Source organism: Cyprinodon tularosa, unplaced genomic scaffold, assembly GCF_016077235.1.
Source record: "Cyprinodon tularosa strain WSP-4 unplaced genomic scaffold, ASM1607723v1 ctg580, whole genome shotgun sequence".
Lineage (NCBI taxonomy): Eukaryota > Metazoa > Chordata > Actinopteri > Cyprinodontiformes > Cyprinodontidae > Cyprinodon > Cyprinodon tularosa.
Window position 1 is genome coordinate 161,829 of NW_024039319.1, and position 16,485 is coordinate 178,313.

General features: G+C 41.3%; 1 protein-coding gene across 3 annotated transcripts in view; it reads right to left on the minus strand.

Annotated features, from left to right (window-relative positions):
* Positions 1-4,336: 4,336 nt before the first annotated feature.
* LOC119797370 (nuclear receptor ROR-alpha A-like) overlaps positions 4,337-16,485 on the minus strand; it is a 93,401-nt gene continuing 81,252 nt past the window's right edge. For 2 of the 3 annotated variants that reach the window (XM_038306427.1, XM_038306429.1), the window contains 8 exons: positions 14,969-15,222; positions 14,697-14,892; positions 11,679-11,794; positions 11,199-11,331; positions 9,544-9,651; positions 9,314-9,424; positions 9,119-9,227; positions 4,337-5,244 (listed from right to left, as the gene is read on the minus strand). In XM_038306427.1, the coding sequence (XP_038162355.1) occupies positions 5,031-5,244; positions 9,119-9,227; positions 9,314-9,424; positions 9,544-9,651; positions 11,199-11,331; positions 11,679-11,794; positions 14,697-14,892; positions 14,969-15,222 (1,241 nt within the window). In that variant the 3' untranslated portion in view covers positions 4,337-5,030. Of the gene's footprint in view, positions 5,245-9,118; positions 9,232-9,313; positions 9,425-9,543; positions 9,652-11,198; positions 11,332-11,678; positions 11,795-14,696; positions 14,893-14,968; positions 15,223-16,485 lie in introns of all 3 variants that reach the window. The other variant, XM_038306428.1, reaches the window with a different exon arrangement.

The following is a 16,485-nucleotide window of genomic DNA, read 5'->3' on the forward strand; positions in this document are numbered from 1 at the left end:
ATATGAGAAATGAAACTGAGCGTTTCTGTTTAGGACATTTAAATACAGCCAGTCAGTTCAAAAGCGCTTTCAAAACGTTTGTTACCCAAACACAACAACACGGTTAGATTAGAATAAAATCAGCAGCAATTATCTGATGTTCTGCAAAAATTAAAGATGCAAAAACCACAAACATCAAGTGCAAATAGAACAATCTGCAGCTATCAAGCACCGGACCTTCTTTAGGGGTTTAGTTCCAGTTAAGGTCTGTACATCAGCTGCATGCAAATATTTCACTGCTCGGACCAGCATGAGGTAAAGCAGGTGATCAGTAATTCTAAACACCCCCATCGTACCCGTTTCAGACGACTATGAAAACATAATTCATTCATGCTTTGTATTTTACGAAAACAGAGTCTAATACCTTCATTTGGATTTTCATATAAAGGACTTCAATGCATAGATTCTGACCTGATCTTAGGTACAAGAGGAGAACTTTAAGCTCAGGAGTTCAAACAAATCCAAATGATAAGAACTCAGCATCAAATATGTTGGATGTTAACGAAGCAATAAAGATAAGCAGTAACACAAAGAGATTGCTGCTGGCTTTCATAATGTTACCTAATTTAACCAATCCTCAGCTGGAGAACACCGACTGTCCCACTGCAGACCCTCAGCTGTTGGATGCTCAATCAAAAGTGCGCACATTTAAGATCTGCCACCGCAAATAATGAACTGAAACAAGTGCTGCACTACAGAAAAAAGTCAGTCAGCATTCGGGCGGCGCAGTGCGTCAGGGATGTGTTGTCAGTTGGTCAAATGCTAAACTGTCTGGAATGCATGGTTTGCACCAAGGGTCGGGAATTACTCTGCATGCCAGCAATATACTCTGGGATCTGGGAGAGAAGGAAGGAAAATGTGGATTTGGACGGATTGCTGTAACATGTTTTATTTAAGTTCTGCAATTGCTGATCATTGGAATCCTCATCAAAGGTCCTGATGTTTCCTATAACTGTATAACAAACATTATAGGGACAACAGTCCACAAATAAGGCCTTAAAGTAGCTGATTGTAGTTGATAAGATGCATTTTGACCTCTAACATTAAAAAACCCACAACTAGAAGGATACCCACCAGCTTTTCTGTCGACCATCAGCTGGATAAATTTAGCCTGAATCTGTTTGCTGAAGTAGTTTGAAGGGAACCGGGTTTCCTGTTCTTAGCAGCGGCACCAGGTCTGGTCGTCGGCCTCTCTAGCCTCTCTAGATCAAAGTTTGCTTCCGGTTTGGGACAGTCGGGAACCAGGAGGATCATCCTCCGCTAGTCTCTGACATCATAGTGTAATTTCACCCACTTATATTTCCTTTTTTTAAGATCAACCCCAGGAAATTTCTAGAATGGACAGATTTTCACCAACGATTATCTGAAGTATCTAAAACACTTTGACCAGCTTTTCTGGAACCAATAGTCACTTAAATCTCCATTCTTCTACATCCTAAAGCTACGGCTGAACTTAAGAAATCCATCATCATTTTGTCTAGATGCCTAAATTACATTTATCTGGAGGAACATTTAATCCTTTCTAAAATAAGCACTGATTTACATAAGTCTTGGTTCTCAGGATGGATACGTAAAAAGACAGGAGAAATGTCCATCCTATGTCAACATAATACCTGGACCACAGCGCACTTTATTCTAAAAGTAAAATCAAATAAAAATTTCACTGAATTTAACTTTGGGTGGAATTATCAGAGCTAAGGGGGTTTGGCACCTTTACAAATTTCTGATCTTCATCTATTGTTCTAGTTTACGTTTATTTAAATTAATTGGTCACATAAAAGTTCAAATATCAATGAAACATGTAGCAGGACTACATCAGGTTCAAAAATACTCATCATCTAGAACCCAGCTTGGGGGGGGGGGGGCGTTCACCTTTTTAGGCAATAAATCATACGTTCCTTTTATTAAACCTATATAGAGAAATGTGGATTTTATGGGGATGTTAGTTTGGGTTGTAACAAGGCGTTGTTCTTTTATTCTGAGATGGATGATTAATCCTGATTGACTTCTGTAAAACATTGCAAATGTCATTATTGCTGCTTATTTTACTGGCCTGAGTACAGAGATGCTGCTGTTTTTAGATTTAGAGGATTAATTAAAGATGCTTGAGACATAAAATAAAACTACCACTATGTGATAAAAGGAGGAAACAATGATTCTGCAGTTCAGCATTGGTTCCAGCAGATGGTGCTGCAGGTCTGCAGCTCATTCTGTTGCTGCTATCTGCAGACAGGAGCTACTTTAATGATCTAGCAGGATGTTTTGGATTTTTTGTATGCTTTATGAGGATGCTGCTCTCACTTTACAGCAGGACATGGATCAGACCTGCACTGCCAAAGAAACTAAAACCATCAGTAACCAGCATGACATTACCAGCAACCTGGAAGGACCAGAACACCAGAGAATCCATGGAACATTAAAGAGAGGCTAGAGCCGACAACCTGGACCTCATCAGAACCACATTGTCCTCCATGCCACGGCGGATTAATGCAGTGATTTAAGCAAAAGTAGCCAAATGCTGACCATCTACTTTGCAACCAATGGACATTTTTCTAGTATCACATTTCTGTGTTAAAATGCTTTTCTATTGGTTTTAATTGAAAAAAAAATTCCAAGAGGCTGAATTGTTTGTTTCCCTCATCAGCTGCGGAACAGGATCCCCAAAGAGAGCAGAAACAATTGAACACAATAAAAAAAAAAGATTAACCTGAATGTTTGAAAATAGATGATAGATATAGGGCATCATCTGCTTTAGTTCATTATGGCTGAAATACCGATTATCTCTGAACAATGAGTTCTTAATCTAGAGGTCTGGTTCTGTTTGGACCTCAGTAATGAGATCAATACCTGATCCGAGATGCATTTAATCAAATGACTTTAATACTTCTCAGCTCTGCAGCAGGAGGAGCTGGGATGGATGCCATGCTTTAATATTTCCATAATGTCAAATATGAACTGAAAGTATTTTCATCCAATTTGGATCTTTAATATTTTACTTTCTTTCTTTTGCCTGAAAACCATCTAGGATGGATCTGAGTGTTTATTGCTTTAGAATCTCTACAGTGTTTGCATCGTCATTGAATGTTATTGCAGACTTATTCTCCACCCGTAAACATCTTCAACCTCCAAAAAAAGGTTTTGCATTAAAAATGATGAAAAGGGAAAAACACAATTCCCAAATCAAAGTTTCAGACTGGTTTGATCGTTAGAATCTTATTTTTTAGACACATATTATAACAATTAATTTACTGTCATTCCATTCGTCTGCCTAAGATTTATCTTATTGCTCATTTTAATGTTGTTGTTTTTTTTAAACACTATATATATACTTCTCTTTAAGGTTAGTCAGCAAATCTAAACAAGAAAATTGAAAATAAGACAAAACATTGTTATTTAGAAGCTGAACATTCTGGTGATGCAAAAATTATTTGAATAAGATCAAAAGAAATCTTTCTACTGTTTTAAAAAATAAACAAAGATCTTTTTTTTTTTTAGATACAGTAGAGCCAAAGGGATTGAATTGCAGTGAATTGAAAAATGGAGCCAAAGAGAGAGCTGTCAGCTTTTCAAGTTAGAAGGGAGAAAAAGTCAGGAAATGATTTATAAAAAAAAATCGGCTGAAGGAGGAGAAGACAAAGCAGACCTGGAAACATTCACCATCACTACAGCTTAAAAAACACAGGATGTTGCATAACAAGCGCCACCTGGTGTTGAAACGGTGAAGCACAGTTTGATTTACGTTGAATAACTAAGCTCTGATTTTAACCCATTTTGATAAAACAAGTTGATCGAAATAAGTAAAACATTAGATGGTTATAAATAAGCTTTAAAAAAAAAAAAATCCAGATTGTGAGCGACTGAAAGTGAGGATCTGTGCAGAGCTTCAAGTTCACTTCAAGTTGTGCTAATGTTTAACCTTCAGGTGCCTTAAGAGATTAATGTCCAAAATGACTTTCCATAAATTTACAAACACGGCAATGAGAGTTGGTGGCGCTCCTTAAGTTTTCACAGCTTGAATGCTCCTTTTTTGAGAATGAGGGGTACGTGAAAGAGACTTTATTTATCAGACATAAAGTAATGGGACTGTTTTTGTGTTTTTTCCAAAGTAAAAGCAGAATATGTTCAGCAATAGGGCAAACCGTCACTTTACCTGTATTAAAAGTTTGTGAACCATGAGAATCTCTAACAGAGGAGACCGACATGCAAAGATTAACTGGAGAAAGTTTGAGTGGAGCTAACCGATGAGCTACATCCCGTAGCTCATCGGTTAGCTCCACTCAAACTTAACCCTGCTGTTTAGATGCTGCTGTTTAGATGCTACGGCTGCAAGGAGCGCTGATGAGACCCTGGATGACCACACCTTCCTGTGTGGTTTAATAAACCAACAAAGAGACGGCATAGGGACTGTTATTCATCCTTTGAATGAAACATCTTGATTAACTCAGCTTCACTAAGTCAGGACGTCCAGCAGCAAAAAAAAAAAAAAAAAAAAAGTTAGGTGTCGTTTTTGGCTTAGATTTACTTCTAACTGAACATGCATTATGTGAAGTGATCTCTAACATTTCCCAGGGAAACTTATCAGGTGTTTTATGATAACAATAAATCTCAGCTGCTAAAAAATGACTTAAATTAAGCTCCTCTGAACATCAGTGTGAAACTTCTTTCTTCTCGGAGTCATTAAAGTAAAGGATGACTAAACAACTAAACAATATTTACATATAAACTGCATCTTCTTTACTGTATAAAAGTCTCAAGTTGTAGAAATTAAGCATTTTAGAAAATGCGATGAATGACAACGATGGTCTTTGACATGTATTGCTCAGTTAGTTGTGAGTTCATTAAAAATACAGACCAAGCAGCAGAGCTGCAGGAAGTCCATGTGCTTCCATGTAACCCCTGGTTACCGTTCCTGTATCAGTGCAGAGTCCAGTGCAATAGTGCAACAACTGAAGAAAAAAGGTGACGCTGAAGAACGTCTGGTTTCAGACGCCTCACCGGATCCACATGGGTTCATAGCGTGGCGAGTTCAGACATCTGGGGTCAGTCTGCGGCGGGCGGCGTCCCGTCCAGGTCGGCGGCGAACAGCTCCTTATAGAGAGGAGGGAAGAGCGTTCGGACCGTGTCGGGGTAAACGGCTCGGAATGCAGACAGTTTCTGCGAATGCAGAGCGCACAGAGAACGCAGCGCCGACACCTTAGTCCTGAGCTGTGGAGGGAGCACAGAACACAGGAACAGCGTTTGGCTTGTTAGCCTCATACATAGCCAGATACATTTTCAAAACTTGGATATTTATGATGTTTTTTCCTTGACCATATCCTTGAATTTTATTAAAGTATATATTTTATATTCTATCTAAATCTAAAATTTACATAAACTGAACAAGCTCAGCTCGAACCGATTTGGAGAAGTAAAGGTTACTGTGGAGGGGGAGTGAAACTGCAACAGGAGAGGATGTTCTGGAGATTATATATATATATATATATATATATACACTATATTGCCAAAAGTATTTGCTCACCTGCCTTGACTCACATATGAGCTTAAGTGACATCCCGTTCCTAATCCATAGGGTTCAATATGACGTCGGTCCACCCTTTGCAGCTAGAACAGCTTCAACTCTTCTGGGAAGGCTGTCCACAAGGTTTAGGAGTGTGTTTATGGGAATTTTTGACCATTCTTCCAGAAGCGCATTTGTGAGGTCGCACACTGATGTTGGACGAGAAGGCCTGGCTCTCAGTCTCCGCTCTAATTCATCCCAAAGGTGTTCTATCGGGTTGAGGTCAGGACTCTGTGCAGGCCAGTCAAGTTCATCCACACCAGACTCTGTCATCCATGTCTTTATGGACCTTGCTTTGTGCACTGGTGCACAGTCATGTTGGAAGAGGAAGGGGCCAGCTCCAAACTGTTCCCACAAAGTTGGGAGCATGGAATTGTCCAAAATGTCTTGGTATGCTGAAGCATTCAGAGTTCCTTTCACTGGAACTAAGGGGCCAAGCCCAGCTCCTGAAAAACAACCCCACACCATAATCCCCCCTCCACCAAACTTTACACTTGGCACAATGCAGTCAGACAAGTACCGTTCTCCTGGCAACCGCCAAACCCAGACCCGTCCATCAGATTGCCAGATGGAGAAGCGCGATTCGTCACTCCAGAGAACGCGTCTCCACTGCTCTAGAGTCCAGTGGCGGCGTGCTTTACACCACCGCATCCGACGCTTTGCATTGCACTTGGTGATGTATGGCTTGGATGCAGCTGCTCGACCATGGAAACCCATTCCATGAAGCTCTCTGCGCACTGTTCTTGAGCTAATCTGAAGGCCACATGAAGTTTGGAGGTCTGTAGTGATTGACTCTGCAGAAAGTTGGCGACCTCTTCGCACTATGCGCGTCAGCATCCGCTGACCCCGCTCCGTCAGTTTACGTGGCCTACCTCTTCGTGGCTGAGTTGCTGTCGTTCCCAAACACTTCCATTTTCTTATAATACAGCTGACAGTTGACTGTGGAATATTTAGGAGCGAGGAAATTTCACGACTGGATTTGTTGCACAGGTGGCATCCTATCACAGTTCCACGCTGGAATTCACTGAGCTCCTGAGAGCGACCCATTCTTTCACAAATGTTTGTAAAAACAGTCTGCATGCCTAGGTGCTTGAATTTATACACCTGTGGCCATGGAAGTGATTGGAACACCTGATTCCAATAATTTGGATGGGTGAGCAAATACTTTTGGCAATATAGTGTATATATATATATATATACTCACCGGCCACTTTATTAGGTACCCCATGCTAGTAACGGGTTGGACCCCCTTTTGCCTTCAGAACTGCCTCAATTCTTGGTGGCATAGATTCAACAAGGTGCTGGAAGCATTCCTCAGGGAGTTTGGTCCATATTGACATGATGGCATCACACAGTTGCCGCAGATTTGTCGGCTGCACATCCATGATGCGAATCTCCCGTTCCACCACATCCCAAAGATGCTCTATTGGATTGAGATCTGGTGACTGTGGAGGCCATTTGAGTACAGTGAACTCATTGTCATGTTCAAGAAACCAGTCTGAGATGATTCCAGCTTTATGACATGGCGCATTATCCTGCTGAAAGTAGCCATCAGAAGTTGGGTACATTGTGGTCATAAAGGGATGGACATGGTCAGCAACAATACTCAGGTAGGCTGTGGCGTTGCAACGATGCTCAATTGGTACCAAGGGGCCCAAAGAGTGCCAAGAAAATATTCCCCACACCATGACACCACCACCGCCAGCCTGAACCGTTGATACAAGGCAGGATGGATCCATGCTTTCAAGGTGTAGACGCCAAATTCTGACCCTACCATCCGAATGTCGCAGCAGAAATCGAGACTCATCAGACCAGGCAACGTTTTTCCAATCTTCTATTGTCCAATTTCCATGAGCTTGTGCAAATTGTAGCCTCAGTTTCCTGTTCTTAGCTGGAAGGAGTGGCACCCGGTGTGGTCTTCTGCTGCTGTAGCCCATCTGCCTCAAAGTTCCACGTACTGTGCGTTCAGAGATGCTCTTCTGCCCACCTTGGTTGTAACGGGTGGTTATTTGAGTCACTGTTGCCCTTCTATCAGCTCCAACCAGTCTGGCCATTCTCCTCTGACCTCTGGCATCAACAAGGCATTTCCGCCCACAGAACTGCCGCTCACTGGATGTTTTTTCTTTTTCGGACCATTCTCTGTAAACCCTAGAGATGGTTGTGCGTGAAAATCCCAGTAGATCAGCAGTTTCTGAAATACTCAGACCAGCCCTTCTGGCACCAACAATCATGCCACGTTCAAAGTCACTCAAATCACCTTTCTTCCCCATACTGATGCTCGCTTTGAACTGCAGGAGATTGTCTTGACCATGTCTACATGCCTAAATGCACTGAGTTGCCGCCATGTGATTGGCTGCTTAGAAATTAAGTGTTAACGAGCAGTTGGACAGGTGTACCTAATAAAGTGGCCGGTCAGTGTATATATATATATATATATATATATATATATATATATATAGTGAAGAACTTGAAGCACCATTTCCTACAAAGTTTTTGAAGAAATTTGCTTCAAACAAATCCCTTTATTTTCATCAGATTGATAATTAAATTGTGAGTATTATCTACAAAGCTTAGTCTAGAGCCCTGGAGCCAGAGGATTACACTGATTCGTATTTCATTCAGACCTCATCATTCATTTTGATCAGAAAATATGGAATAGAAAAGAATAGAAAATCCCTTTATTGTTTCCAAAACTGGGGAATTCTGGTATCAGTACAAAGGCTGCTGACTGCGGACCGGCCATTCGAACCAAGCCGTGAAATCCGGGGCTAGTCCCGGAACCCCCCGCTGGGGGACGGAGCGACCGAAGCTGGATATGCTTCCCCCCGCATGCCTTCCCGTGCACGGGGCCGCGGCTACCATCACCTGGTCTGGTTCGGTCGCTCTGTCCACCGCTGGCTCCCTCCCCCCGTCCACTGGAGTTCCCGGAGCAGCACCGGAGCTGGCGGCTCGGTTCTGTGTTTGACCAAAATCCCGGACGATTTTGAAATTCCCCCCGGACATTTTTCTTAGGTATGAAAAGTAGGACATGTCCGGGAAAAAGAGGACGTCTGGTCACCCTACCACATCAACAATTTGATGTTTCAGTGAGTGAGTGCTTGTTGCTATGATGCGTCTTTACTCAGCTTGTTGTAAACCAACCAATCAGAGCACAGCTCATCTAAATATTCATAACCATACCATAAAAGGAAGAAAACCTGTTGTTTCATTCTAGGGCTTTTAACCAGGCTGCATTAGGGCTCATAGAACAGCTAATATGCCAATTTCAGCCCAACCAATGTTACACACCCTATTCAGAGACCTTAAGGACCAAATACCCTGCAGAACCATTCTATGGCCCCTTTAAAGCTTAATTAGGTTATAGAGTTGCAATTCAGATATTTTCCACAAGGTTGCAGCATAACAGCAGTTTCATGTAGCATGCTGCTTTTTCTGATTGCTTTGTGTTTACAATCTAAGAATACTAGCAGTGGCACACTGACTGATCAACAACTTCCTCTCTATAAGTGCTCTGTTGACTACCTTCTCAAACAGTCCATCGTCTCTGTGGTTTTTCTGCAGAACGTGCTGCAGAGCAGACTCTGTCTTCTGCTGAAGCCTCTCCACCTGCAGCTTGTCCCGCAGCCACGACCTGTCTGCAGAAACGCAGCAACATGAACACAGGCATGAATAAAAGCAGCTTCAGAACGGTGCTGCGTGTAAAGTCGGAGGGCGTACCTGCGGAGAGCAGAACAGATGCAGAGAAAAGGGCGATCTCTTCCTCTTCCAGGTGCAGCGAACACATGCTCTTAGCGAAATCAAACACAGACGCGATCAAGTCATCGCATCCTGGTGAAAACAAACAGGAGAGAGCAGCTTAGGCTACATCCCTATAGGCGGTCAAGTGCTTTAATTGAATAAATCTGACTGGAATATCAGCTACAGCTGCTGGCAGATGCTCCTCACACCTAATGATTTGAATACATCAGGGCCGGCAAATTTCCCATCAAAGTAGACAGTGTTGTTCTGAGGGTCAAAAACCCGACACATTCGTACGAGGATGACCTCTAGAGAACCTGCCAGGGAGAAAATAAACAGCCTGATTGACAGTTTGGAAATATTACCAGTCACTTATAGTAATTAGTCACTCAGTTACTCCATTTTCAGAGTAAAAAGCTTTTATGATCTAAAATATTTATTAAATCTGGAGGAATTGTGACTAAATAAAAGCAGGATTTCAATTTAATAAGACAATGACTCATAATTGAATGATTAAAGAATAGATTTTTTTATATTGGTCAATTAATGAAAAGGACAACAAATTTAAAATTGCTGAATACTAATTTATACTGTTTTGGTGTGTATGGTGGGATAAGTCAGTCAAGACACTCAATTGTAATTTTTTTTTTAATGCTCATAATCAAATAACAATAAGGCAAACTTTTAGAATTTCATATTTTTTGAATTGTAAAAAACCTCCCAAAATTATTTAAATCATCGACAATATTGCAATTTAATTAATGAAGTCCAGAAAATGGGAGGATTTTTTTACTGATTTATTTTGATTTACAAAATTGCTATAATAACTGTATAGCAACAGGTACCTAATTGCAACAAAATTCACCCCATTTAAGAAGATCTAGTTTGCGCATATCTTCGCAGACAAGAGACTTTTAATCTCAAATGTAAAATGTTTATATTCTGTTCACAGTTTGTGGTTAATTGTTTAGTTATTCTTTTAGCAAATTGCTTATTAGACTCCAGTGTACAAATTAACTAACAAGTTAGTTGCTGACTAATATCTTTGATGTCAGCCTGATTGCTAACGGAAAACCTCATTAAGCTTTGCTTTAACTGTTTCAAACATGAGTCAGGCATTGATGATGGTGGTAATCAGAAGGAAATTTGGGCAGTGATATTTCTCTCCTTTAAGCCCTATTTATTTTAAGTTTATGTAACTGTTTACTAACAGCATACCTTTAACATGTGAATAAAGTTCCAACTGCTTTTGAAAGTAGAATGGGAGGCAGATCTTTTAGTTCTCAGGCTCCTCTCCTGTGGAACCAACTACCAGTTTTAGTCCGTGAGGCAGACACCCTGTCTACTTTTAAGGCTAGGCTTAAAACTTTCCTTTTTAATAAAGCTTATAGTTAGAGTGGCTCAGGTTATCCTGAGCTATCTCTAAGGTTATGCTGCTATAGGCTTAGACTGCTGGAGGACATAAGGACCACTTCTTCCTCTGCTACATTTCCTACAACTCTCCACTTACATGCTAACTATTGATGCCACTTGCTTGTTGATTTCTCTTTATACGTAGAAGGTGACTCTGACCAAATGCTACTGATATAAATTATAATTTATGTTTTCTTTCATTAAAAAGTGCTTTTTGCACTTAGCTATCATGATTTTTCTGTAACTCCTTCCTGTTTTAGAACACCCAGCATGTGGCTGGTACCGACCTGGGTTCTGCTAAAGTTTTCTTTACATCTTGCTTTAAGCTTGACCGGGATGTTTCTATATTGATTTGACTGATTTGGGTTTATTTTAGATAGAAATGGAGTTTATAACATCAGACGTGTTGGTCATGTAATGTGGAGCTACTGGGTTGAGTGATGCTCCTCACCAGCTTTCAGCAGAACAATCTGGTCATTCTGGCAGAGATTCATGAAGCCGTCAATTCGCTTTGCAAACTCCACCACATATTGTATGGCGTCTGTGATCTTGACTGCACAGAGCTGCCACATCGCCTCCTGAGGCTGAACAGAACATAACAGGAAGGTGAGAAATAAGGTGAGAAAGGAGGTCAGAAAACAGGACAGAAAAGGTGTTAAATGGGTTTAAAAAGGCTTCAGGGATGCTGTTGATGTCTTCATGCCTTTTTTTAATCAAAAGAAGACAGTTTATCCTGAGTTGAGATTAGACAATCATGTAGAAGGTTGATGTCAACCCAACACATGCTACATAACGTTCTTTTTAATCACATGGAGGAATCTAAAAGAAGATGGGATGTATTGAGTATAACGCAGGTTGAAATAAACCTGATTCAATCTGACTTTAAATTTTGTGTAGAAAACTTTTGAAAGCACCGATTGAGCAAACAGACCTTATTTTGAAACTTTTCCACCTCTTCCTGCAGGAAACAGCTCCTCTCCTGCAGCTCCTCCCTCAGGTACTGACACGTCTCCAAGTGAGACTTCGAGATGATTTGAGCCAAGTGATCTGAAACCAAACAAAGATTCAGTCTGCTGGGTTGGAATTAAAAAACAATCAGAATCTGGTCTAATTCTTGGTCTAGTTTTATACTCATGCATTCAAGTAAAGACTTTAAAGAGTTATTTAGAAGTGATGCACTTATTTTTTTCACATTTAAACATTTATAATGACTAAAGAGGACCAAGTTTCTGGAATTGAACTGTTCTGGTTCTACTCAAACATTAAGCAGAGAAAGCACAGGAATGATTGTTCTCTGGAAAGGTTCTGATGCTTCTTCCTGTGCATCCTCACTCAGACAACCTGTCCGCTCGCTGCTCCATCACAGTTATCATCTACCATCCATCAACAGGCTGCTCAGAAAATTAGAATACCCGGACTGAGTGGGTTATTTTGGCTGCAGCCTTACATCATAAAGATAAATCACACACAGAATATAAAGTTCTGTATTATGAAAACCCAAAATTTATAAGCCTCAGAAAACTGTTGTGAAAAAGATATGCTGTGATTAAAGAAAGTTAAGCGGAAGGTAAAAGGTGCATCAGCAACAAGAGCCTTAAGAGGATTGTAGAGGAAAATCCATTCAGAGAGAGGACTAAGGCCGGAGTCAGTGCATCAAGATCCACTGCGGTCGGACTATTTATAGAACTGGTCTGAACGCAGTGGATCTTGATCAGAACCAAAGAAACCATCAGAAGTGCCCTAGTGTCCTCGGTGGGCCGTCCTGCATTTCATTTGGAGCTCAAGGTCCCTAACCTGACTCCGGCAGATGGATTTGCTCCACATATCCATCTGGAAACCTTCCGTCGAAGTAACTTAGGGAAGGGGTGAAAATACTGGTTAGCTGATTGGCCTATGTTGGTGATAGACGGGCCAAATAAACCAATCAGATCAACAAAGCATATGACGTACTAACAGCCAGGCTACTCTTGCCGAAACCAGTCGGGAGAAGAGCAAAAACATCTTTTCCTCTGAGAAAAGCCTCCAGAGCAGTGTTTTGCTCTTCTTTCAGTGAAGAAATACTCTGTAATTCCCATAAAACTTGCTCGATAGCCACGCTAACGCTAGTTTCATCGGCTGAAGCCGCCATGTTCTTTAGCCTGAACTGTTGCGCTTCTCGTTGCGTCACACCTCAACCCGCCTCAAAGCCAACGCTGATTGGACGTTTGTTTGGTGAACGGCTCCAAATTTTCTCCAACCGAGAGTCTCCAGACTGATCTGCGAGAGAAACCTTGAAAGCTCGCGAGATCAGGATGGTCTCACGAGGCTACAAGGTCCCAGAGTCTAGTGAAAGAGGGGAGAGGCACCAAATCCATGCTGGTCCAAGTCTGGAGAAAGGCTTCCATACGCAGCAACATTTTTTAGAGCATCTCATTATTGCATCTGCTGACAAACTTTGTGGAGGTACCAGAGGTACCTACCAAAATCTGGTCTAATGACCATAACGGTATTGTGGGTGAGTTGATAGCAAACCAGCCTGAACAGAGCCCCAAAAGAACCTATAGGGTAATGTTACGAGGGTCACTACCAAAGCATGCTGGGCTTCCATCGGACCTCAGCAGAACCACAGGCTGATGGCCTCCATGCAGAACTGTGCTGATGCAGAAATATAGATGTAGAACTTAGTGTTCAGCAGCCTGAAATGTCTTAAGTTATTAAGTTAGTGAAAAAAACACAAAGCTAATCTAGAACAGAAAATCCAAAAGCTTTTTATACACTGAGCGAAAAGTCCAAGGAAGAACCTTCACAGACCTGCAGACTTTTTCATAAGAGCCACAATCCTTGAAAGTCTTTCTGAAAATCATGAATCTGAGATTATTCATGTCAAACCTCTTTAAATAACATCAGCATCATTTTAGACCTTTGACTAATAAAAATAGGGGGTAAAAAAAATAAAATAAAAATAATCTTTAAACGAGGCGTTTCTTTGAGCTTCAGAGTCATGCTTTTAGTTAATGAGAATAAAACTACGGATAAAAAGTCTGAGATTATACTGGAGCTTCTGTTTGGATGAGTTTGTGAGTTTTGGGGGTTGTTGTACAGTAAATCTCCTGGGAAAATAAAGAAAAGATGATTTTCCCAAACGAACACCCAGCTATGTCCCAGTTGGTCCTAATTAACAGATAACTAATTACCTCACAGAGATTTTAATGAGCTCTGATGATGAGGTTCCAAACCTCCTGCTATTTTAAACCACCTACTGTCTCCGTTTGCCCCACAGTCAGCATCTTTACTCGCTTTTTTCCTCCCTCGCTCTCCTCCTTGGCTCGTTATGCCTTCGTTTTTGCTTTCTGCTTCACCTCTTTCAGCAGATTTCCTCATCATCCCTGTTTGTTTTGCCCTGCAGCTGCAGACAGCCCCGCAGCACATTTTATGGATGTTCATCCAAAGCGTTTCACACATTGCAGTCAGGAATGAAGCCTGTTTGTTTCAGGATAATGATGGAGATCGGAGCTGGAATCCGACAAGAGACCCAGAGAATTGGTAAAGGACCACAGTGGAGTCTGGGTTCTAAACATTTATGGGTTCCAAAAGTCCTTTAAGAAGAGTTATAGAGGATGAGCATGCATCCACCATTTGACCTAATCTTTCTCTGGGTCTCAAACTGCTAATGAAGCCTGCAAATGGTCCATTATAGCTGTTTTTGAAAGGTATTCATTGTTAAACAAGTGAGGAAGATGACTAAAATACGTTTTGTCACCTCTCACAGCAACCAGTCAGCTTAAAGTATCATTTGCCGGTTGGAAGTAGGTGATCATTGCAACAAGAAAGTACACCCAACATGTTTTTCCCTTTTGTTTTAACGTCATCTTTTTTATGCATCGGATCAATATGAAGATTGTTCTAAAACCATTTGTGCCAAGGTTCTTTTCAAACACTGTTGTAATGTAATGGTTTTGGTCGGACTTACCATGAGCAGCCGTGGTTGCTGTTGGAGATGCATCTCCGTTGCTGAAGGAACAATACGGGAAGAACTCGTCACTGTGTCCGTAGTCCCACAGCGGCTCCGGTTTGATTCCATTGACATCCAGGCCAGACTGATCTGGAGACGGCTGAATATCCAGGTAAAGACCCCCCCGTCCTCCGTCTCCTCCACCTGACTCTGCCTGTTTACAGGTGACAGAGCTCATGTAGAAATTATTGGTAATCAAAAGATTATTTTGAAGAGGTAAAACTACAGACTTTGGACGTCAAAGATTCTCCATCAGGTGAGCTTCTTTCCATGTAGCATCCCAGGTCATCTGAAAGCTCCGTGAGACCCGTGGAGCACAGGTTGTACTGTGGGGACAGAGACTCTGCCTCGTCGGGACTCGGGCTGCCAACGCTGGGTGGGGTTCGGAGAGGAACCTGCTGCTGCTGCTGTTGGAGGCGGTGCTTTTGAACCTCAGCATATAAACTGTCCCGCTGCTTTTTAGACATCCGGCCGAACTTTACAGCTGTGTTGGAGGAAGGTTGAGAACAGGATGTGCAAATGTTTACTCTCACTGTTAGAACATTCTTCAATAACAAGGGCTCCCCAGGGTTGTATTCTCTCCCCATTTTATTTGCTTAATACATAGATGACTATCAGAGCAATTACAATTACTGTATTACAATTACAATGGGTGGCATAACGTTTAATAAAGTTTGCATCCTGTAATTAATGCATGACTTTCAAAAAGGCTTATTTTTTAAACATGAGTGCAGTGATCAACAACCAAATAGTGGAGCAGGTGCCTCAACATGAAAAGCTGGGATTGCCTATTAATAATATACTGAACTTCATTAACCAGGTAGAGTCACTGACAAAAAAAGCATGGCAGCATTTTATCAGAAACTTGGAAACTTCCAAAAGGATTTTTATTCTTGTTTTATTGGGTCCAATTTTATCTTTTAATTCATCCATTTGCTTAGGCCACCTTCAGTCTGGAATAAGAACTGTTCAGGGTATTTGAAAAACAATGCCGTAAAAATCATTCTAATCCATCTTGTAATATTTGGGAAGCTGACTATAACATTGTTACCATTCAACTAAACTGGATGTAAAAGCATAACCCTACCCCCAGGCAAGTTTTCAAAACTTCCAAAGCGTAAAAGGTCAAGAGTCATTGAGCTAAGTACAGCGAGGGGAATAATAATTTGTGAAATAGCAGAGGGAAAAAAGAATTAAAGACATAAAGAATGGGATTGCAAATCATAATTATGGCATTGGGTACAGAAGGATTTCTAAACTTCTGAATGTTCCAGTGAGCACTGTTGGGGCGATAATCAGAAGCGGAAAGAACATAATTTCACCATAAACCGACCACAACCAGGTACCGCCAGGTACCCCCCACAATATTTCTGACAGAGGAGTGATAAAGATCATGAGAAGAGTTGTCCAAGAGCCAAAAACCACATGTGGAGAGCTTCAGAAAGACCTGGAATTAGGTCTTTCTGAAGCAGGAAGACCTAATTCCTACAATTGTTTCAAAGGTACAGGTGCAGGTACAATTGTTTCAAAGAAAAAAGTACTGCACTCAACTGCCATGGCCTCTATGCACGCTCACCACGCAAAACTCCACTGCTAAAGAAAAAGCACGTTAAAGCTTGTTTAAAGTTTACTGCAGAACATTTAGGCAAGCCTGTGAAACACTGAGTGAATTTAGTCTAGTCAGATGAGACCAACACTGAACTCTTTGGATGCCATAATAAATATCATGTTTGGATGTCAAACTGTT